At 44.5% G+C, this 25,286-nt stretch overlaps 1 protein-coding gene across 1 annotated transcript; it reads left to right on the top strand.

Annotated features, from left to right (window-relative positions):
• Nucleotides 1-14,230: 14,230 nt before the first annotated feature.
• On the top strand, nucleotides 14,231-19,884 carry PROCR (protein C receptor). The gene is made up of 4 exons (XM_002747285.7): nucleotides 14,231-14,442; nucleotides 16,909-17,160; nucleotides 18,702-18,980; nucleotides 19,233-19,884. The coding sequence occupies exons 1-4, from the start codon at nucleotides 14,373-14,375 to the stop codon at nucleotides 19,346-19,348; spliced, it is 717 nt and encodes a 238-aa protein (XP_002747331.2). The 5' UTR covers nucleotides 14,231-14,372; the 3' UTR covers nucleotides 19,349-19,884.
• Nucleotides 19,885-25,286: the final 5,402 nt, after the last annotated feature.

The following is a 25,286-nucleotide window of genomic DNA, read 5'->3' as shown; positions in this document are numbered from 1 at the left end:
AAACCACTGCAAAAAGGCTGAAAATTCTAAAAACCAGAATGCCTCTTCTCCTCGAAAGGATCACAACTCCTCACCAGCAAGAGGGAACAAAACTAGACAGAAAATGAGTTTGACGAATTGACAGAAGTAGGCTTCAGAAGGTGCATAATAACTCCTCCAAGCTAAAGTAGCACGTTCTAACCCAATTCAAGGAAACTAAGAACCTTGAAAAAAGGTTAGACGAATTGCTGACTAGAACAACCAGTTTAGAGAAGAACATAAATGACTCGATAGAGCTGAAAAACACAACGTGAGAACTTCATGAAACATATACAAGTATCAATAGCCAAATATCAAGCAACAGAAAGGATATCAGAGATTGAAGATCAACTTAATGAAATAAAGTGAGAAGATAAGATTAGAGAAAAAAGAATGAAAAGAAATGAACAAAGCCTCCAAGACATATGGGACTATGTGAAAAGACCATATCTACATTTGATTGATTTACCTGAAAGTGACAGAGAGAATGGAACCAAGTTGGAAAACTCTCTTCAGGATATTATGCAGGAGAATTTCCCCAACCTAGCAAGACAGACCATCATTCAAATTCAGGAAATACAGAGAACACTACAAAGATACTCCTCGAGAAGAGCAACCCCAATACACATAATCGTCAGATTTACCAATGTTGAACTGAAGGAAAAAAATGTTAAGGGCAGCCAGAGAGAAAGATCGAGTTATCCACAAAGGGAGGCCCATTAGACTAACAGCAGATCTCTTGGCAGAAACCCTAAAGGCCAGAAGAGAGTGGGGGCCAATATTCAACATTCTTGAAGGAAAGAATTTTCAACCCAGAATTTCATATCCAGCCAAACCAAGCTTCATAAGCAAAGGAGAAATAAAATTCTTTACAGACAAGCAAATGCTGAGAGATTTTGTCACCACCAGGCCTGCCTTACAAGAGCACTTGAAGGAAGTGCTAAACATGGAAAGGAACAACCAGTACCAGCCACTGCAAAAAACATACCAAATTGAAAACACCATCACTATGAAGAAACCCCATCAACTAACGATCAAAATAACCAGCTAGCATCATAATGACAAGATCAAATTCACATATAACAATATTAACTTTAAAAGTAAATGGGCTAAATGCCCCAATTAAAAGACACAGACTGGCAAATATGATAAAGAGTCAAGACCCGTTGGTCTTGACTCTATCACACACACTCGAATATAGCACACCCATCGGTGTGTTGTATTCAGGAGACCCATGTCACATCCAAAGACACACATAGGCTCAAAATAAAGGAATAGGGGAATATTTACCAAGCAAATGGAAAGCAAAACAAACAAACAAAAAAAAAAACAGGGGTTGCAATCCTAGTCTCTGATAAAACAGACTTTAAACCAACAGAGATCAAAAGAGACAAAGAAGGGCATTACATAATGGTAAAGGGATCAATGCAACAAGAAGAGCTAACTATCTTAAATATATATGCACCCAGATTCATAAAGCAAGTTCTTAGAGACCCGTAAAGAGACTTATACTCTCACACAATAATAGTAGGAAACTTTAATATTAGACAGATCGGTGAGACAGAAAAATTAACAACAATATTCAGAACTCAAACTTAGCTCTGGAACAAGCAGACCTGACAGAAATCTACAGAACTCTCCACCCCAAATCAACAGAATATACATTCTTCTCAGCACCACATCGTGCTTATTCTAAAATTGACCACATAATTGGAAGTAAAACACTCCTCAGCAAATGCAAAATAGAAATTATAACAAACAGCCTCAGACCATAGCGCAATCAAATTAGAACTCAGGATTAAGAAACTCACTTAAAACCACACAACCACATGGAAACTGAACAACCTGCTCCTAAATGACTACTGGGTAAATAACAAACTTAAGGCAGAAATAAAGATGTTCTTTGAAACCAATGAAAACAAACACAATGTACCAGAATCTCTGGGACACATTTAAAGCGGTGTCTAGAGGGGAATTTATAGCACTAGACACTCACAAGAGAAAGCAGGAAAGATCTAAAATCGACACCCTAACATCACAATTAAAAGAATAGAGAAGCAAGAGCAAACATATTCAAAAGCTAGTAGAAGACAAGAAATAACTAAGATCAGAACTAAATAGAACTGAAGGAGATAGAGACATGAAAACCCTTCAAAAAAATCAATGAATCCAGGAGCTGCTTTTTTGAAAAGATCAACAAAATAGATAGAGACTGCTAGCCAGACTACTAAAGAAGAAAAGAGAGAAGAATCAAATAGATGCAATAAAAAAATGATAAAGGGGATATCACCACTGATCCCACACAAATACAAACTACAGTCAGAGAATACCATAAATACCTCTATACAAATAAACTAGAAAATCTAGAGGAAATGGATAAATTCTTGGGCACATACACCCTCCCAAGCCCAAACCAGAAAGAAGTCTAATCCCTGAATAGACCAATAACAAGTTCTGAAATTGAGGCAGTCATTAATAGCCTACCAACCAAAAAAAGTCCAGGACTAGACAGATTCACAGCTGAATTCTACCAGAGGTACAAAGAGGAGCTGGTACCATTCCTTCTGAAACTGTTCCAAGCAATAGAAAAAGAGGTAATCCTCCCTAACATTTTATGAGACCAATGTCATCCTGACACCAAAACCTGGCAGAGACACAACAAAATAAGAAAATTTCAGGCCAGTATCTCTGATGAACATCGATGCAAAAATCCTCTATAAAATACTGGCAAACCAAATCCAGCAGCACATCAAAAAGCTTATCCACCACGATCAAGACGCTTCCTCCCTGGGATGCAAGGCTGGCTCAACATATGCAAATCAATAAACATAATCCATCACATAAATAGAACCAATGACAAAAACCACATGATTGTCTCAGTAGATGCAGAAAAGGCCTTTGACAAAATTCAACACCCCTTCATGCTAAAAACTCTCAATAAACTAGGTATTGATGGAACGTATCTCAAAATAATAAGAGCTATTTATGACAAACCCACAGCCAATATCATACTGAATGGGCAAAAACTAGAAGCATTGCCCTTGAAAACTGGCACAAGTCAAGGATGTCCTCTCTTACCACTCCTATTCAACATAGTATTGAAAGTTCTGGCCAGGGCAACCAGGCAAAAGGAAGAAATAAAGGGTATTCAAATAGGAAAAGAGGAAGTCAAATTGCATCTGTTTGCAGATGACACAACTGTACATTTAGAAAAATCCCATCATCTCAGCCCAAAATCTTCTTAATCTGATAAGCAACTTCAGCAAAGTCTCAGGATACAAAATCAATGTGCAAAAATTACAAGCATTCCTGTACCCTAATAACATGATTTGAGAGCCAAATCCTGAGTGAACTCCCATTCACAATTGCTACAAAGAGAATAAAATACCTAGGAATACAACTCACAAGGGCTGTGAAGGACCTCTTTAAGGAGAACTACAAACCACTGCTCAAGGAAATAAGAGAGGACACAAATAAGTGGAAAAACATTCCATGCTCATGGATAGGAAGAATCAATATTGTGAAAATGGTCATATTGCCCAAAGAAATGTATAGATTCAATGCTATCCCCATCAAGCTACTATTGACTTTCTTCACAGAATTGGAAAAAACTACTTTAAATTTCATATGGAACCAAACAAGAGCCTACATAGCCAAGACAATTCTAAGCAAAAATGACAAAGCTGGAGGCATGATGCTACCTGACTTCAGACTATACTACAAGGCTACAGTAATCAAAACAGCATGGTACTGGTACCAAAACAGATATACAAACCAATGGAACAGAACAGAGGCCTCAGAAATAACACCACACATCTACAACCATATGGTCTTTGACAAATCTGACAAAAACAAGCAATGGGAAAAGGATTCCCCATTTAATAAATGGTGTTGAGAAAACTGGCTAGCCATATGCAGAAAACTGAAATTGTACCCCTTCCTTACACCTTATAGAAAAATTAACTCAAGATGGATTAAAGATTTAAACATAAGATTAAAAAACCATAAAAACCCTAGAAGAAAACCTAGGCAATACCATTCAGGAAAAAGGGGAGGTTTTGACTTCATGACAAAAATACCAAAAGAAATGGCAACAAAAACCAAAATTGACAAATGGGATCTAATTAAACTAAAGAGGTTCTGCACAGCAAAAGAAACTGTCATCAGAGTGAACAGGCAACCTACAGAATGGGAGAAAATTTTTGCAAATCTATGCATCTGACAAAGGGCTAATATCCAGAATCTACAAAGAACTTAAATTTACAAGAAAAAAACAAACACTCCATCAAAAAGTGGGTGAAGAATATGAACAGACACTTCTCAAAAGAAGACATTTATGCAGCCAACGAACATACGGAAGAAAGCTCATCCTCACTGGTCATTAGAGAAATGCAAATCAAAACCACATTGAGATACCATCTCATGTCAGAATGGCGATCATTAAAAAGTCAGGAAGCAACAGGTGCTGAAGAGGATGTGGAGAAATAGGAACGCTTTTACACTGTTGGTGGGAGCATAAATGAGTTCGACCATTGTGGAAGACTGTGGTGATTCCTCAAGGATCTAGAACCAGACATACCACTTGAGCCAGCAATCTCATTACTGGGTATATACCCAAAGGATTATAAACCATTCGACTATAAAGACACATGCATATGTATGTTTATTGCGGCACTGTTCACAATAGCGAAGACTTGGAACCAACTCAAATACCCATCAATGATAGACTAAATAAAGAAAATGTGGCACATATGTACTGTGGAATACTATGCAGCCATATAAAAGGGTGAGTTAATGTCTTTTGCAGGGACACAGATGAAGCTGGAAACCATCATTCTCAGCAAACTGACACAGAACAGAAAACCAAACACTGCATGTTCTCACTCATAAGTGAGAGTTGAACCATGAGAAAACATGGACACAGGGAGGGGAATACCACACACTGGGGCCTGTTGTGGGGTGGGGGGTTAGGGGAGGGATAGCATTAGGAGAAATACCTGATGTAGATGACGGGTTGATGAGTGCAGCAAAGCACCACGGCACATGTATACCTATGTAGCAAACCTGCACATTCTGCATATGTACCCCAAACCTTAAAATATAATAATCAAAGGAATCTAAACATGGAAAAGGTACAGTAAAAATATGGTATAATCGATTTGAAAAGGTACACCTGTAGAGTGTGTTCTTCATAAATGGAGCTTGAAGGACTTGGTGCTGCTTTGAGCGGGTCAGTGAGTGAGTGGGGAGCAAATATGACGGCCTAGGACATAACTGTACACCACTGCAGACTTTGTCAACACTGTTCACTTAGACTGCACTAAATTTAAGTGAAAATATTTTTCTTTCTTCAATAATAAATTAACCTTAGCTTACTGCAAAAAAAAAAAAAAAGTGAAAGGTAATACATGTGTGTTCTGTGTTCAGGAAACCAGGAGGAATGGATTTGGCTGAAACTATAATACATGGATAGATAAGGCTGGAGAGATAGGCAGGAGCCAAGCCAATAATAGCAGGCTCCCACCATTTGCTGGGCTGGCATCATCCTGAGTGTTTGGAACTTCTTTTCATGTTCCCTAAGTTGGGGTATGCTGCGGGGTGGCTACAGGGGGAAAATCTGATTGAGACTTAAATCTATTCCTTTGTCTCTTCAAGAAGTCATACTTAACATCTCCCCTCCATCCCTCCTGGGCAGGGTCGGTTCTGGCTGCTGCTAAGCGACTTTCTTATCTCTCCCACCTACTGAACATGTACTGTGTGCTGGGACCTTTGAATTCGTCATCTTGTTTATCCTCGCAAGACGGTCTAATAATGATGGATGTTTTGGCATCCAACTCACCTGGGTTTGAGTCTCAGCTCTGTCTTTTACCAGCTGGGTGTCTTTGAGCAGCTCAGTTTACTGTTCTGTTCTTCTGTGTCCTCATCTGTAAAATGGGAATGATGGCTATTTCTTCATACCTTCCTCCCTCCCTTCTTTTTTTTCCCTCCCTCCCCTCCCCTCCTCCCCTCCTTCCGTCCCTCCCTCCCTCTCTCCCTCCTTTCTTTCCTTCTTCCTCCCTCCCTCCCTGCCTTCCTTCCCTCCTCTTTCTTTCTCTTTCTCTCTTTCTTTCAAGCTTCACTTTTGTTGCACAGGCTGGATTGCAATGGTATGATCTTGGCTCACTGCAACCTCTGCCTCCCAGGTTCAAGCAATTCTCTTGCCTCAGTCTCCTGAGTAGCTGGGATTAGAGGCATGTGCTACTACACCCGGCTAATTTTTGAATTTTTAGTAGAGATAGGGTTTCTCCATGTTGGTCAGGTTGGTCTCAAACTCCTAGCCTCAGGTGATCCACCCACCTTGGTCTCCCAAAGTGCTGGGATTACAGGTGTGAGCCACCACACCCAGCCTTTCTCTCTCCCTTCCTCCCTTCCTTCCTCCCTTCCTTCCTCCCTTCCTTCCTTCCTTCCTTCCTTCCTTCCTTCCTTCCTTCCTTCCTTCCTTCCTCCCTCCCTCCCTCCCTCCCTCCCTCCCTCCCTCCCTTCCTTTCCTTCTTTCTCTCTTTCATTCTTTCAACCGGATCTTACTTTGTTACCCAGGCTGACTTCAAACTCCTGGGCTCAAACAATCCTTCCAGCTTGGCCTCCCAAAGTGCTAGGATTACAGGCATGAGCGCCTGGCCTGAACTTTCTTCAGCCTTTTCATAGAGTACTGGTGAGAATAAAATACATGTACTTTGCTTACTTAATACTGTGCCTGGCACACTGTAAGCTCTTTGTACATGTTGTTATTATTCCTCATCCTAAGGGGGAAACGCCTTTGAAGGATCCACACTCCTTTGCTACCCATATTGGGCCAGGTTGAGTAAACTGCCGATCTTCAGTAGCTAACAACAGGGGTGGGAAAGGCTGGTCCTCCAAAGTCCAGCTGGGTACACGGCCAGTCCCTGGCTCATCCCTGCTCCTGCTGCCCTGGCAAGGCCCCTCTCACCCAGTGAGCTGCACCAGCACTGGCCCCAGCTCAGCTTCCTGTCTCCCTTATCTTCCTGCAGCATGTGCTCTCCGGAGTGGGAAACACTACCACTTGCTTCCTTCACTTCCCTTTGCTCAACGGGACCCTCATTCTTTAGGTCTCAGTCAAATCCCAGCTGCTGGCCTGGTGCCCACTCTGCTCTGTGATTTTCTACACCGCAGCCACCCAGGCCAGATGCAGTGTAGGCCGTCGCTCCAACAGCAGCAGGGCTCTTTCCTTCCCCAGTCCCATCCCTGGGTTTAGAATGGGAAAATGCTTAAGCTGCCCCCTCCCAACTTCCCTGCCCCCAACACTCTTTTTATTTTCCCTGATCCCAGCCCCACACTTCCTTTTTTTTTTCTTTTTGAAATGGAGTCTTGCTCTGTTGCCCAGGCTGGAGTGCAATGGTGAGATCTCAGCTCACTGAAACCTCCGCCTCCCAGGTTCAAGTGATTCTCTTGCCTCAACCTCCTGAGTAGCTGGGATTACTGGTGCACACCACCATGACTGCCTAATTTTGGTATTTTTAGTAGAGACAGGGTTCTACCATGTTGGCCACACTGGTCTCAAACTCCTAACCGCAGGTGATCCACTCACCTTGGCCTCCCAGAGTGCTGGGATTACAGGCATGAACCACCATGCCTGGTGCCATACTTTCTGAGTTCAAATCCTTACTCTACACTTCCAAGTTGTGTGACCTTGGGCAAGTTACTTAACTACTTTTCTGGGCTTTAATTTTTTTTAATTTTGTACAGGGGAGGTTTCATCAGGTTGTAAAGTTAGTCACAAACTCCTGGGCTCAAAGGATCCTTCTTCCTGGGCCTCCCAAAGTGCTGGGATTACAGGCATGAGCCACCATGCCCAGTTTTTGTTTTGCTTTGCGTGGTGTTTTTTTTTTGAGAGAAGGTCTTTTTCTGTCACCCAGGCTGGGGTGCAGAGGCAGTCATAGCTCACTGCAGCCTTGACCTCTTGACTTCCCAAGCCAAACAATACACCCACCTCAGCCTCCTGAGTAGATGGGACCACAGGTGTGCACCAGCATGTCTGGCTAATTTAAAAAAATTTTTTTTGTAGAGGTGGAGTCTCACTATGCTGCCCATGCTGGTCTCTGATTTACAAGCATGAGCCACTACATCCAGCTAGCTTTAATTTTTTAAAAAATCTGTAACATGGAAATAATGAGCCTGGTCTGCACCAGAGAAAGTGATTAAAGGCGTAGCACATAGTATGAATTTTAAGAATGTTTTATAATATATATATTAAACATTCAAGCATGTTGGGGGTATGTGTTCAAAATGTATTCATGAAGAGAGATCAAAATAATTTTTGAGAGTGTGTGGAAGTTAAATTCACAAACTTTGCCATCAGAGAGAGACGGTTTCAAATTATAGCTTTTGCTGTGTGACCTTAGGTAACTCACTTAACCTCTCTGAGCCTGTGTATGAGTAAAATGGTGATGCTAATGAAACCCACCTCACAAGGCTAACATAAGAATAAAGTAAGATTGTTTATGTAAGAGCTGAACGCCGCTCCTGGCCCACAGTAAGTGTTACCTGTAATCATGGTATCATTGGCTCACAGTTCAGGGCATTTTCAGGGCTCTGGCATATGAGAGGGGTGTTTGGGAAATAGATGTTGCTGCTGCCATCTCTGTCCATGATGGATCTTAACCTGATTAGAAAGGCCTCGATGTGTGGGTGGATTACAAGGTCAGGAGTTCAAGACCAGTCTGACTAATATGGTGAAATCCTGTCTCTACTAAAAATACAAAAATTAGCCAGCCATGGCGAGCATCTTTAGTCCCAGCTACTTGGGAGGCTGAGGCAGGAGAATCACTTGAACCCAGGAGGTGGAGGTTGCACTGAGTCAAGATCCTGCCGCTGCACTTCAGCCTGGGTGAGAGTGAGACTCTGTCTCAAAAAAAAAAAAAAAAGAAAGAAAGAAAGGCCTAGATGTGGCCGTGCATGGTGGCTCATGCCTGTAATCACAGCACTTTGGGAAGCCAAGGCGGATGGATCACTTGAGGTCAGGAGTTCGAGACCAGCCTGGTCAACATGGTGAAACCCCATCTCTACTAAAAATACAATAATTAGCCAGGTGTAGTGGCACCTGCCTGTAATCCCAGCTACTTGGGAGGCTGAGGCAGGAGAATTGCTTGAATTCAGGAAGCAGATGTTGCAGTGAGCAGAGATCACACCACTGCACTCCTGCCTGAGCAACAGAGTGAGACTCCATCTCAAAAACAAAAAAGGAAAAGAAAGGCCTCAATGTAATGAGCTCTGGGTAAAGTAATGTCAGTGAAAAGTGGACCCAGACCCTGCCCGTTTAGATCAAAGACTCACAGCATTCAATTCCAAATTGGTTCAATCATACACTCCCTGTAGGAGATCGCTCACAGTGGTGGGAGAAACTGTGGGGAAAGGAGCAGGCCTTCTGAAAAGTTCTGCATAGCTTCGGGGGAGAATAAGCTGCAGGCAGCTGTTCTCTCACCTTGAGGCAGAGGGCCAGGAGTAGGTACAACCAAGTGTAGGGGAATTTATCTTAAACAGGTTTGTTTACTCATGTTGTCCAGAAACCAGCCTTGGGGAACGATAATGTTAATTACCTGCAGATTGCGTTTGCTCCAGGCTGTACTGAATAAAAGCAAGCAGGTCCAGCTGTTCTAGGCTGCGGCCCTCCCCTCTTCACCACTAGTGCCGGGCGGCCCCCTGGCTGCCCTTACACTGCATACCTGTGTCTGAGTACTCCTTTCATCCGTCGCTCATCCAAGGTCTGTGGGATGGGCCCAGCAACTCTCTTACCCTCCATCCCAAAGCACCCTTCAAGCCTTCAAGGGAGAAAAAAGGCAAAGCAAAAATATGCACAACCTCACTAAGAATCAGATAAATGCAAAATAAGACCAAAAAGAAATGCCATTTTACACCCAACCATCTGATAATGCCAAGGGCTGGCACGGATGTGAGGTGAGGGAATTCTCATACACTGCCGGGAATGTAAATTGGCACAACCTTTTTGTAAAACAGTTTGGCAGTAGCTAGTAACATTGAAGATGCATATACCTTATTACTCAGAAATTCCTCTCAAGTTTGCACCTACGAAAACTCCCACATACGCACAAGGACTTGCGTATGGGAATGTTCATACCAGCGCTGTTTGTAATAGTGAAAAACTGGAAAAATGTTCAACAACAAGAGAATGAATACATAAAGATCTATTTCTAAAATGGATTTTTATTTTTTTTAGACCGGGTCTGGCTCTGTTGCCCAGGCTGAAGTGTGGTGGCATGATCACAGCTCACTGTAGTCTCAACCTCCTGGGCTAAGTGATCCTCCTACCAGCCTCCTGAGTAGCTGGGACCACAGGCACACCCCACCATGCCCAGCTAATTTTATTTTATTTTTGTAGAGATGGGGGTCTCACTGTGTTGCCCAGGCTTGTCTTGAACTCCTGGACTCAAGTGATCCACGCACCTTGGCCTCCCAAAGTGCTGGGATTACACCTTCCCAGTTGGAATGTTTTAAAGCAGTGAAAATGAATGGTCTACACATAGCCACAGGAATAAATCTTATTAATATATTAAGTGAAAAAAGTACAGAAGAATACATACATTTTAATACCATTTATACAAAGCTCAAAATATGTGAAATACTACTATCTATTGTTTAAGGATATATAAATAAGTAGTGTAAGTTTATAGATACATAAGGAAATGAAAACTCTCAAATCTTAATTTTTATTTGAAGTGGTTACTTCAGGGGCTGTGGCAGGAGGAGAGCGATGCAACTGGGGAAGAGGTCATGGGGGTGTCAACTATATTAGCAATATTTTATTTTTTATGCTGGGTGGTAGGGATAGGTATGTTTGAAATGTAATCCTTTAAGCATGAAATAACTCATCAAAAATGAAATATTTCAGGCTGCACGTGGTGGCTCATGCTCATAATCCTAGCACTTTGGGAGGCCAAGGTGAGTCAATCATCTGAGATTAGGAGTTTGAGACCAGCCTGGCCAATGTGGTGAAACCCCCATCTCTACTAAAAATACAAAAATGAGTCAGGGTTAGTGGCAGGTGCCTATAATCCCAGCTACTTGGGAGGATGAGGCAGGAGAATCGCTTGAACCCGGGAGTGCGCCAAGATCACACTACTGCACTACAGCCTGGGCAACAGCCTGGCAACGCTGTCTCAAAAAAAAATTTTTTTTTCATAATTTTTAATAAAAGACAAGACAATATAAATTGGTAGTGATTTAAGTTATTCTACTTCTCCTGAGGCCCAGTGCAGGAAAACAAGGTTTCCATTCTTGTTCCAATGAGACCATTTTGGTAAACTGCAAAAAGAGAAGACTTTGATGCTATTTCTTAGCCAGTTTCAACACCTGAGAGGTGAGCATGGAAGCTCTTGCATATATTCAGTTCAGAGAATGGGTGCCTGTTTTATGTCCAGAGTTTGTCCCAGATTTCACTATGATGTCAACTCTCCAGGTAGAAGTACATAAAATAAAAACTTAACCCCCCTCAGTCCTTTACCCAATCCCATATTTCAGAGGTAGTCTCCACTGACAGTACTCTTCCAGACATTTTCCCTGTGTATATACGACTACACAGATACACACACCAAGTGAATTTTGGTCAGGTGCAGTGGCTCCTTCCTATAATCCCAGCACTTTGGGAAGCCAAGGGCAGAGGATTGCTTGAGGTCAGGAGTTCAAGACTTGCCTGGGCAACATAGCGAGACCCTGTCTCTAGCAAAAATAAAAAAAAAAAATCAGCGGTGTGTGGTGGCACAGTGGCATGTACCTGTAGTCTCAGCTACGCAGGTGGTTGATGTGGGAGAGTCACTTGAGTCCAGGAGGTCAAGGCTGTACTACATCACCGCACTACAGCTTGGGCGACAGAGCAAGACCCCATATCAGAAGTGACATTTTTTAATTAAAAATTTTTGGCCAGGCATGGTGGCTCACACCTGTTATCCCAGCACTTTGCGAGGCCAAGGCAGGTGGATCACAAGGTCAAGAGATCGAGACCATCTTGGCCAACATGGTGAAACCTCGTCTCTACTAAAAATACAAAAGTTAGCCGGGCGTGGTAGCACATGCCTGTAGTCCCAGCTACTCAGGAGGCTGAGGCAGAAGAATCCCTTAAACCAGGAGGTGGAGGTTGCAGTGAGCCAAGATGACGCCACGGCACTCCAGCCTGGCAACAGAGTGAGACTCTATCTCAAAAAACAAATTATTTTATTATTTATTTATTTATTGAGATGGAGTTTTGCTTTTGTTGCCCAGGCTGAAGTGCAATGACATGACCTTGGCTCACTGCAACCTCTGTCTCCCGGGCTCAAGCGATTCTCCTGCCTTAGCCTCCTGAGTAGGTGGGATCACAGGCACACACCATCACGTCTGGCTAATTTTTTGTATTTTTTGTAGAGACAGGGTTTTACCATGTTGGCCAGGCTGGTCTCAAACTCATGACCTCAGGTGATCCACCCGCCTTGGCCTCCCAAAGTGCTGGGATTATAGGCATGAGCCACCACGCCTGGCCTAGGATCATATTCTAGATATGAAAATTTCAAACAACACATAGTGATGAAATCCTTCACAAACTAGAGTGATAAAGCCTTTCACAAGTTTGCCCACTACCCTCTACCCTGCACATACACACCACACACACACATATACACCCATGCTCTTAATCCCAGACCCCTCCCTGGAGATAAACTATTGTTATGTCCAATGTACCTCCTTCCAGATTCATTTATTCCTGTGAAGAAACAAGTTGTTTAGTGGTTTTGTGTGTGGTTGACACATAAATAGTCCTAAACTGTACATAATATTCTGCAGCTTACTCTTGGACATCTATGTACCATAACTATCTCAGTCATTCACTTTGCTGATATTTATTATATGATGTGCGCTCTTCCAGGGAGAGTATTGAACAAGATAGACACCGTCTTTCCTCATAGAGATTACTTTCTGGTGAAACATTCAAACAATAAACATGTAAATAAATAATAGAATTTCATGTAGTACTAAGTAATATGATGAAAATAAAATGGAGATTGGGCAGGGGAGGTGTATTTTTATTTTGTTTGAAGCAAAGTTTCACTCTTGTTGCCCAGGCTGGAGTGCAATGGCACCATCTCATGATCAGAGGCAACCTCCACCTCCTGGGTTCAAGCGATTCTCTTGCCACAGCCTCCTGAGTAGCTGGGATTATAGGCATGTGCCACCACGCCTGGCTAATTTTGTATTTTTAGTAGAGACGGGGTTTCTTCATGTTGGTCAGGCTGGTCTTGAACTCCTGATCTCAGGTGATCCGCCTGCCTCAGTCTCCCAAAATGCAGGTGTATTTTTTTTTTTAACTATTACATGGTGTTCACAGTATAGATTAACATAGCTTGGGGGAGTGACTTTAAAAGTTTTCTACTTGCTGCCTAGAGAAAGAAACACATTCTACACTGCTATCCAAAACTCATCATAAAAACGTACACACACACAAAACCAAAGCACAGATACACAACGGAGCAAATGTTTCACGAAATAACTTTCTCTTACTAAGGGTGATGCACTGAAATTTTGTATTCTGCTCTATTTCATTTTTAAAAATGCTAACCATGACCTGCTAAATTGTTTTCAGTGTCCACTAAGAAATTATGACCTCAGTTTCAAAAATATTGCTTTATGTACCCAATCATCTTCTGAGATTTATACAGATTGCCCATAATTTTCTCCCGTTTAAAAAAAAAATGCTGCAGTGAGCAAGCTGCTTTACACTCATTTTATGACTATTTCTGAGAGCAAGATCCCTGATTGTGTAACTGCCATTTACTTAAAATTCTGGTAAAATGTAGCCATTATACTGGAAAATTAAATTCTCATCCTGGACCTGTCACCACCATGATGTATAAACTTTGGGCAAGTCCCTGCACCTCTCTGGACCTCAATTTCCCCAACAGCAACCTGCTGATCCTACACCCAGGAGTGTGCTCTAAGTTAAAGTAGATGCCCCACCCCCTGAGTCAGAGCGGGCAGGACCTCTCACCAAGCCCTTCTCCCCCTTTTCCGTTCGCTGTTTCTGGTTCCTTGGAAGCAGCCCAGAGAGAAGGGAAAAGGCAGGTCTGGGCAGGAGGGCGCAATGAAGGGCGGGGCAGGAGGGAGGCCAGCCCCCAGTAGGAAATGAGACAGAGTAGGAATAACACTTTATAAACGCGACACCCTCTTCCTCCTCATCTCCTGGCTTCCTTCCATCCTCCTCTGCCCAGCCTCCACCCCTCCCAGACGGTCCTCACTTCTCTTTTCCCTAGGCTGCCGCCAAGGGAGCCCCCAGCCTGCCGGAGCCAGGAACCCAGGTCCAGAGCCTCAACCTCAGGATGTTGACAACATTGCTGCCGATACTGCTGCTGTCTGGCGGGGCCTTTTGTAGCCAAGAAGCCTCAGATGGTGAGTCGGGGGCACATCTCCTGCCTCAGGATGGTTCTGGAGAATCTCAGTCTATCTGCGTACATGGCAAGATCAGAGGAGAGCTTATCTCACATTGTCTGTGTCTGCAACTGGCTAGATTTCTCTACAGGGCAGGCAGAGTCCTGGGGACTGGTTCATATGCCAAAGCCAAGGTGAGTTAGCACAGTTAAGCCCCTGAAAAGGGAGAGATGAAGGAGACTGGGGAAAACAGAATGACTGGAAAAATGAGAAAGAAACCATCAGAGAGGGTAGGAGAATCAGCCCCAGGGAGAGGGCAGAAAGGGGAACTGAGGGTGATGGTAGATAGGGATACATCTAGGGAAGACAGGAAGAGATTCAGATGAGAAGAGAAATGGAGGGAATGGGAAGACGCTGGGAAAACTGATGGGAGAACTGGGGGAAGACTGGGACAGAGAGAGGTGAGGGGAGGCTAGGGAAAACAGAAGACTGGGTACAACTGATGGAACTGGGGAGAAAGATGCTGTGCCTAATAGGAGAACTTATCTGCGATCAGGCTGCCTGAAGTGGCCCTGTTTCAGCAGAAAAGGGAGTTATTACCCTCCCTTATAATTGCACAAGGGCCTCCTTTCCTGCCCCTCACAATCCCCATAGCTTCATTCTCTCCCTAAGAGGGGCAGCAAATAATAACCAGTATTCAATAGTGCTCACTATGGTTAATACATGTATTGACCCATTTAACTCCCACAGACCCTGAAAGGTGGGTAATATTACTATCTCCATTTTATAGAGGAGGAAACTGGGTCACAGAGTAGTTAAGGACCATGTCTAGGGTCCATAAATACACTTATTCACATCTGTAGATACAGAGCACAGCTTCTGAAATGCAAACACAGTCAGGACCGCTCACACACACAGATTTACAACCCCGGACTCATTCAAATGTGTTCTGGGCATCAACTCTGTGCCAGGCTCTTTTCTGGATGTTGGAGGCAGAGATTACCAGGCATGCTTCCATAGCCTAGAGGAGTCCAGTGTAGCCTATGTGTATTTGGAGACAATCAGGTAGAATCTTGGGAGATATACACTTAATATATGGTGGTCTGGGATCACTGAAACAGACCAACTGTGTCTCAAAGGAGAGGGCAACTGAGCTGGGTCTTCTTATTTATTTATTTATTTATTTATTTATTTATTTTGAGATGGAGTCTTGCTCTGTCACCGAGGCTGGAATGCAATGGCATGATCTCGGCTAACTGCAATCTCCGCCTCCCAGTTTCAAGTTATTCTCCTGCCTCAGCCTCCAGAAGTAGCTAGGATTACAGGACGTAGTGCCCAGCTAATTTTTGTATTTTTAGTACAGACGGGGTTTCGCCATGTTGGCCAGGCTGGTCTTGAATGGCTGACCTCAAGTGATCCACCTGCCTCAGCCTCCCAAAGTGCTGGGTTTACAGGCGTGAGCCACTGCACCCAGTCTCTGAGCGGGGTCTTAAATCATGAATACACTTCGGCAGGCAGAAAAAGGGAGGCCAAGCAATCCTAACATGCTATTCAGGTGTCAGCCAAAGGCAGCACAAAGAACCCCAACTAGTTTGATACATAAGCAGCAGGAAGCAGCAGAAAAGGCAGCAGGGCCAGGTCTCTAGCAGCCTTGAATGCCAACTAAAGACTCTGGACTTGATCCTGTGGGGAATCAGTGTCACAGAGTGGCTAAGAGTGCTGGACTTGATCCTGTGGGGAAACAGTGTCACAGAGTGGCTAAGAGTGCTGGACTTGACCGCCTACATGCAAACCTTGGCTCTGCTATACTATCCCTGCCTCAGTTTCCCATGTAGACTGAGGTTAATAATAGTAGCTACTTGCATTAAGCCATTGGGAAAAGGCACAAAGATAATAATGTATGTAAAGTCCATTTCCCAGGTCATAATAAGCACTTAATGGGCAGTGACTCTGATTATTTTTGATTAATGAAGGGGCGGGGGGTGGGGGCATACAGCACTGGAAGATTTTAAGTAGGAAAAGGACAGGATCTCATCCCGGTCAGGTGGAGGTCGGAATAGTGAACGGGCAGATGAAGTAGAAAGTTACTACCCCGGTCCAGATGAAAACAGATGAAGCCTGAATCAGGGCAGTGGAAGAGGAGATAGAGAACAGGAGATGGAATTGGGATTTTATTCAGGTCAGGATTTGTTAACCAACAGGAAATGCGAGGAGCGAGAGCTGAGGGTGAAAAAGGAGGCAGTGAGGAGTGTCTCCTCCACTGCAGGCCTCAGTTTCCTCATCTGTAAAACGGAGATAATAATCCCTGTCCTGCCTTCCTGGCAGAGTTACTGCGAGCGTCAAATGGGAGAAGCGACGGGAGGGCACATTATAGTTTATGAAGGGTTTAGAAGGTGGGTGGCCAGCCTCGAGGTAGGGGGCTATTATCTCCCGCTGCCCGCCGCCGCCTCCCACGCTGGCCCAGGCTGACGCCGACTCTGCCCGCAGGCCTGCAAAGCCTCCACATGCTCCAGATCTCCTACTTCCGCGACCCCTATCACGTGTGGTACCAGGGCAACGCGTCGCTGGGGGGACAGCTGACGCACGTGCTGGAAGGCCCAGGCACCAACGTCACGATCCTCCAGCTGCAGCCCTTGCAGGACCCCGAGAGCTGGGCGCGCACGCAGAGCAGCCTGCAGACCTACCTGTCGCAGTTCCACGGCCTCGTGCGCCTGGTGCACCAGGAGCGGGGCTTGGACTGTGAGTGGGCGCGCCGCGGGGACGGGCCTGGGCGGGGCTGGTGGAGGCGGGGTCTGGCGGGTGGGGGCGGGGTCTGGCGGGTGGGGGCGGGGTCTAGCGGGTGGAGGCGGGGTCTGGCGGGTGGGGGCGGTGTCTGGCGGGTGGAGGCGGGGTCTGGCGGGTGGGGGCGGGGTCTGGCGGGTGGGGGCGGGGTCTGGCGGGTGGAGGCGGGGTCTGGCGGGTGGAGGCGGGGTCTGGCGGGTGGAGGCGGGGTCTGGCGGGTGGAGGCGGGGTCTGGCGGGTGGGGGCGGGGTCTGGCGGGTGGAGGCGGGGTCTGGCGGGTGGAGGCGGGGTCTGGCGGGTGGAGGCGGGGTCTGGCGGGTGGGGGCGGGGTCTGGCGGGTGGAGGCGGGGTCTGGCGGGTGGAGGCGGGGTCTGGCGGAGTCTGGCGGGTGGGGGCGGGCAGGGACTTGAAGGGACTCGGCCTCCACGAGCTCTGTGGGGCCTGGGCCTTTAAAGATTGCCGGGTCGGGGCTGGAGAGAGGCAGGTGTCCCCGCTAAGAAAGCCCCGACTCTGGAGGTCGTCCTGCTGGCATAAACTCTTGGGGCAGACCCTGTTGGGAGGCCCAGACACCGTGACCTCGAAGGTCCCCTGAAGACTCCTCACCCCTCGCTTCACAGTCCTCCAACTCCTTTTCTTCATAGATTCCCGTCCTTCTCCTCCCACACCCCAGGATTTTACCCTCCACTCTCCAGCCACCTCTCTTCATAGAAGTTAATGGCTTCGCTCTTAGCTCCCCTCAGGACCCCAACTCCTCCCCCAAAGACCCCAATTTCTTCTCTCAAAGCCCCGCTCCCTCCCCATCACAACCCCAACTCCTTCTCAAAGACTCCAGTTTCTTTTCTTAAAGCCTCACTCCCTCCCTCCCCTCATGGACCTTAACTCCTTTCTCTCCTAGTCTCCCCTGTCCCCTTCTCCCCCCCACCCCCGGCCTTTTTATTGAGACGAAGTCTTGCTCTGTTGCCCAGGCTGGAGTGCAGTGGCACGATCTCTGCGCACTGCAACCTCTGCCTCCCAGGTTCAAGCGATTCTACTGCCTCAGCCTCCCAAGCAGATGGGACTACAGGCGCATGCCACCACGCCCAGCTGATTTTTTGTATTTTTAGTAGAGACAGGGTCTCTTCTCCATGTTGGCCAGGCTGGTCTTGAACTCCTGACCCCAGGTGATCCACCCACCTTGGCCTCCCAAAGTACTTGGATTACAGGTGTGAGCTACCGCACCCGCCTCCCCCCACACTTTTTTTCTATTACCAGTTGAACAAGGCCTGACAGTTTCCCTTTTTCATCATAGTCCCTGGCCCCTGCTTTCTTAGCCTCTAACAGTCTAACTCCAAACCCCTCCTCACAGCACCAGGCCCTTCTCCCCACAGTTCCCTGACCTCGACTCCCCTCTCCTTACACAACTGACTCTCGCCTTCCTGTGTTCTTTTTCCCTTGCTGGCCTCCCCCCACACCTGGCATCTTCTCTGCACAGTCCCCTGACCCTGACTCCCCATCCACAGTTCCTCTGACCATCCGCTGCTTCCTGGGCTGTGAGCTGCCTCCCGAGGGCTCTAGAGCCCATGTCTTCTTCCAAGTGGCTGTGAATGGGAGCTCCTTTGTGAGTTTCCGGCCAGAGACAGCCTTATGGGAGGCAGGCACCCGGGTCTCCTCCAGAGTGGTCACCTACACGCTGAAGCAGCTCAACGCCTACAACCGCACTCGGTATGAAACCCGGGAATTCCTGGAGGACACCTGTGTGCAGTATGTGCAGAAATATATTACCACAGAAAACACCAAAGGTATGATGGGACTGGGGCCCAGGCCTGAGAGCTGGGGAGAGGGTGGGTTCCAGACAAGGGGATGGACCTAAACGATGCATCCTCAGAGCAACAAGAGGCCTGCAGCTGGGGGGTTGGGACAGAACACACTCTGCTTAAGTCAGTTGGTGAACGGGTCCTTTTCCTCTAAGGCAGAAATGCTTTGGGGTTTGACTCAAATCATGGACTCCTTGGGGGTCTATTCTTCGAGCTAACTCTCTGCATGTTCTGCAGGAAGCCAAACAAGCCGCTCCTATACCTCGCTGGTGCTGGGTGTCCTGGTGGGCTGTTTCATCATTGCTGGTGTGGCTGTGGGCATCTTCCTGTGCACAGGTGGACGGCGATGTTAATTACTCTCCAGCCCCCTCAGAAGGGGCTGGATTGATGGAGGCTGGCAAGGGAAAGTTTCAGCTTACTGTGAAGCCAGACTCCCCAGCTGAAACACCAGAAGGTTCGGAGCGACAGCTCCTTTCTTCTCCCTCATCTGTCCACTGAAGGTTGGAGGAAGGGAGATGGAGAGGAGAGGTGGACAAAGTACTTGGTTTGCTAAGAATTTAAGAACTTGCATGCTTTGGTGAATTGGTCTGATAAGTGAATATTTATCTGTCTCTGTGGAAAACAGATGATGGAATTGGGACAGGGGGCCTATGGCCCATCCTCCAAAGACAGACAGAATCACCTGAGGCATTCAAAAGATACAACCAAATAAACGAATCGTCCACAACGAACATACAACATTCAATGCTTCCAAGTGTGTCAGACTTGGGATGGGACACTGGTATAATAGGGTAGAAAGAAGTAACACGAAGAAGGGGTGGAAATGGAAAATATGGCAGTAATGAATTATTAATTAATCAGTTAATAATATTAATAAATTTCTTATATTTAAGGCATTGTTATTTCCTTCACTTTGTAAAACTTCTGGAAAAGTAACCTGTACCCATTTCTTCTGCTTCCTTATTTCTCACTCACTCTTAGACCCACTGCAATCTGACTTCTGTGTAAACTGCTGTAAGAACACCAGTAAGCTCTAATTGTCAAACCATCACCCTCTATGGTATCTGCAAATTTACAGACTAGAACTCTCTTTTTACCTTAACTTCTGAGAGACCATACTTCAACTTTTAAAAACTATTCTGTCTCATTTTTCTTCAATCCCTTTGACAATGTCATCTTACTCGATTCACCCTGGAAATGTTGGCTTCCTTAGAATTTCATTTTTTGGCTCCTTTTGTTCCCCTTTGAACCATACCCTTTCTGAGTGGCCTACTGACCTCCATGGCTTCAAATACTATCTACCTGTGGTTTCCATGGAGAAGCAATATAATTGATCTTTAAGAGCATGTGTTTTGTCAGCCAGGCATGGTGGCTCACGCCTATAATCCCAGTGCTTTGGGGGGCCAAGGCGGGAGGATCACTTGAGGTCAGGAGTTCAAGACCAGCCTGGCTAACACGTTGAAACCCCGTCTCTACTAAAAATACAAAAATTAACCGAGTGTGGTGGCACTTGCCTATAATCCTAGCTACTCTGGAGGCTGAGGCAGGAGAATCGCTTGAACCTGGGAGGCAGAGGTTGCAGTGAGCTGAGATCACACCACTGCACTCCAGCCTGGGTGAAAGAGTAAGACTCTATCTCAAAAAAAAAAAAAAAAAAAAAAAAAAAGAACTGATGCAAACGAGAGGCCTGGAGATCAGAAGCCACTGCTATATTTACTGACTAAACATATTATCTTTTTGTTTTTTGAGAGAGTCTTGCTCTGTTGCCCAGGCTAAAGTTGATGGCGTGATCACGGATCACTGCAGCTTCAACCTCCTGGGCTCAAAACCGGAACAAAAGAAAAATAAAATAGAAAAGTAAAAACAACGAAAACCCATAAATGTTCACTGTATCTCACATCATTAATTTATTTACTCATTTAATAAATGTTTGTCAGAAACTTCCATATAGAAGGCTTTACTATGTGCTTTGGAAGACACAAAACGATTAGGATATGATCCTTCTCAAGGAACCCAGTGTTCTCTTCAGAAAATAAAACATATACAAAAAGAACAACACAAACAAGATGCCTCATATAACTGGAAGAAATACACAAATAAAAACTTTACGTTGGCCAGATGTGGTGGCTCACACCTACAATCTCAGCACTTTGGGAGGCTGAGGCAGGCGGATCACGAAGTCAAGAGATAGGGACCATCCTAGCCAACATGGTGAAACCACATCTCCACTAATAATACAAAAATTAGCCAGGCGTGGTAGCACGTGCCTGCAGTCCCAGCTCCTTGGGAGGCTGAGGCAGGAGAATCACTTGAACCCGGGAGGCAGAGGTTGCAGTGAGCTGAGATTGTGCCACTGCATTCCAGCCTGGGCAACAGAGTGAGACTCTGTGAAGGAAGGAAGGAAGGAAGGAAGGAAGGAAGGAAGGAAGGAAGGAAGGAAGGAGAGAGAGAGAGAGAGAGAAGGGGGGGTTGGGGAGAGAGAGAGAGAGAAAGAAAGAAAAAAGGAAAATGTTATGCTGTGATTTACTCTTGTAACTATCATTTACATATTGCTATATAGTTTTTGGAATTCTGTAACTTGTGGTTATCATCTAATAAACTCTTTGGTCTTGAAAGATAGATATTCTCATTTTAGATTAGGAAACATGTTTAGGGAGAATAAGAAAGTTAATAGCTGATCTGCTTTGGATATTTTGTCCCTGTAAATCTCATGTGGGAATGTGACCTCCCTTGCTAGAGATGGGCCTAGTGGGAGTGTTTGGGTCATGGGGGCAGATCCCTCTTGAATAGCTTAACACCATCTCCTTGGTGATGAGTGAGTCCTTGCTCAATTAATTTACATGTGAGATTTGGTTGTTTAAAAGGGTCTGAGACCTCCCCTCCTCTCTCTTGCTTCCTTCCCTCTCCATCTTATATGCCTGCTCCCACTTTGCCTTCCACCATGATTGAAAGCTTCCTGAGGCCTCACTGGAAGAAGATGCTGGTGTCATGCTTTCTGTATACCCTGCAGAAGTGTGAGCCAAAATAAACTTCTTTTCTTTTATAAATTAGCCAGTTGCAGGTTTTCCTGTATAGCAACACAAGAATGGACTAATACAGTATCAGAGCCTGGATTCAAACCCATGCCTTTGTGTTCTAGGATTTATGCTTTCTCTCTTCTACTAAAACTGAAGGAATCAGAGGAATCTGGGAGAGAAACATGGTATTTTTTAATGGGCAAGATATGACCATGCCCAGATAGGAAAGATAGACGGAACAGATTCAATAATGAAAATAGAAAAAAAGCAGAACAAATTTTAGACATTTCTTAAAGAAGATACACTAGTGGCCAATAAGCACATGAAAAGATGCTCAATGTCAGTAGTCATTATGGAAATACAAATCAAAACCATGAGATACCATTTCATACCATCAAGAATGGCTATAGAAGGATGGGTAGAATCAGTATTGTGAAAATGACCATATTGCCAAAGGCAGTCTATAAATTCAATACTATCTCCATCAAAATACCACCATCATTTTTCACAGAATTAGAAAAATCAATTCTAAAATGTATATGGAATCAAAAAAGAGCCCACATAGCCAAAGCAAGAGTAAGGAAAAAGAACAAATCTGGAGGCATCACACTACCTGATTTCAAACTATACTATAAGGCCATAATTACCAAAACAGCATGGTATTAATATAAATATAGGCACATAGACCAATGGAACAGAATAGAGAACCCAGAAATGAACCCAAATACTTATAGCCAACTGATCTTCGACAAAGAAAACAAAAACATAAAGTGGGGAAAGGACATCCTTTTCAACAAATGGTGCTGGAATAATTGGTTAGCCATATGTAGAAAACGAAACTGGATCCTCATGTTTCACCTTATACAAAAATCAACTCAAGATGGATTAAGAACTTAAACCTAAGACCTGAAACTATAAAATTTCTAGAAGATAACATTGGAAAAACCCTTCTAGACATTGGCTCAGGCAAGGATTTAATAACAACAACAAAAAAAAAGCAATTGCAATAAAAACAAAGATAAATAGCTGGGACCTAATAAAACTAAAGAGCTTTTGCATGGCAAAAGGAACAATCAGCAGCGTAAACAGGCAACCCACAGAGTGGGAGAAAATCTTCACAATCTATACATCTGACAAAAACTAATATCCAGAATCTACAATGAACTCAAACAAATCGGTAAGACAAAAAACAATCAATCCCATCAAAAAGTGGGCTAAGGACATGAACAGACAATTGTCAAAAGAAGGTATACAAATAGTCAACAAACATGAAAAAAAGCTCAACATCACTAACAATCGGGGAAATGCAAATCAAAACCACAATGCAATCCCACCTTATTCCTGTAAGAATGGCCATAATCAAAAAACAGTAGATGTTGGCATGCGTGCAGCAATCAGGGGACACGTCTACACTGCTGGTGGGAATGTAAACTAGCACAGCTGCTATGGAAAACAGTGTGGAGATTCCATAAAAAACTAAAAGTAGAGCTACCCTTTGATCCATCAATGCCGCTACTGGATATTTGCACACGCATGTTTATAACAATACAATTCAGAATAGCAAAGTCCTGGAACCAACCCAAATGCCCATCAATCAACAAGTGGATAAAGAAACTCTGGTATATATATATGACGGAGTACTACTCAGCCATAAAAAAGGAATGGTTTAACAGCATTTATAATGACCTGGATGAGATCAGAGACCATTATTCTAAGTGAATTAACTCAGGAATGGAAAACCAAACATCATATGTTCTCACTGATTTGTGGGAGCTAAGCTATGAGGATGCAAAAGCATAAGAATGATACAGTGGACTTTGGGGACTTGGAGGGAACAGTGGGAGGGGGTGAGGGAGAAAAGACTACAAATATGGTGCAGTGGATACTGCTCAGGTGATGGTGCCACAGATCTCCACTAAAGAACTTACTCATGTAACCAAATACCACCTATAAGTTATTGAACCTACGGAAAAATAAAATAAAATAAAAAGAATGGCTACAGGAAAAAAGACAGACAATAACAAGTGCTAGTGAGAATGTGAAGAAGTTAGCAGCCTCAGAACATTGCTTGTGGCAATAGTATACCTCTTTGGAAAATGATTTGGCAGTTCCTCAGAAAGTTAAAGATAGAGTTATTATGCGACCCAGCAAGTCCACGCCTAATGTATACCCAAGAAAACTGAAAAAATACATTCGTGCAAATACTTGTACATGAATGTTCACAGCAGCATTATTCATCATAGCCAAAAATGGTAATAATCCAAATGCCTACTAATTGATGGAGAAACAAAGTATAATATATTAATACAAGGGAATACTGTCTAGCTATAAAAATGAGGTACTGATACATGTTACAACATGGATGAGCCTTCAAAACATGGTAAGTGAAAGAAGCCAGTCACAAAGAACTGCATATCGTATGATTCAATTTACGTGAAACACCCAGAATAGGCAATCTATAGATAGAGGTAGAAAGTAGGTAAGTGATGTCTACTGCCGGGGGATGGGGTGGTGACAGAGAGTGACTATAAAAGATACAGAGTTTTTTGTGTGTGGTGATGAAAACGTTCTAAACATAACTGTAGTGACGGATGCACAAATCTGAATATAGCTTAAAAACCACTGATCTGTATACCTTAGATGGTTGGACTATACAATATATGAATTACATCTCAATACAGATGTTACAAAATAGTAATAATAAGTTTAAATCTGGACAAAAAAAGCCATAGCTGTTTAAATCAGTGGCCTGCAAAACACGTTAACAATTAGATCAATTCCTTCTTTGTGCTTCTTCAATCCATAGTTTGGTCTATCTTCCTCCGAGTCTTCATAGAAAATGAAGAAGAATGGTGAAATGTTAGAACTAAACACTCTTAATTTTTCTTTATTCTTTTTTTTTTTTTTTGAGACAGAGTCTTGTTCTGTCACCCAGGCTGGAGTACAGTGGCGGGATCTCAGCTCACTGCAACCTCCGCCTCCCGGGTTCAAGTGATTCTGCTGCCTCAGCCTCCCAAGTAGCTGGGACTACAGGGACACGCCACCACACCCAGCTAATTTTTGTATTTATAGTAGAGACGGGATTTCACCATGTTGGCCAGAATGGTCTCGATCTCTTGACCTTGTGATCTGCCTGCCTCAGCCTCCCAAAGTGCTGGGATTACAGGCTTGAGCCACGCACCTGGCCCTCTCCACCTCGTTTTGTTGTTGTTGTTTTTGGGTTTTTTTTTTTGAGACAGGGTCTTGCTCTGTCACCCAGGCTGGAGAACAGTGG

The sequence above is a fragment of the Callithrix jacchus genome, chromosome 5, assembly GCF_049354715.1.
Source record: "Callithrix jacchus isolate 240 chromosome 5, calJac240_pri, whole genome shotgun sequence".
Classification (NCBI taxonomy): Eukaryota; Metazoa; Chordata; class Mammalia; order Primates; family Cebidae; genus Callithrix; species Callithrix jacchus.
Note: the sequence above shows the minus strand (reverse complement) of the source record. Positions and strands in the feature narration are given on the sequence as shown.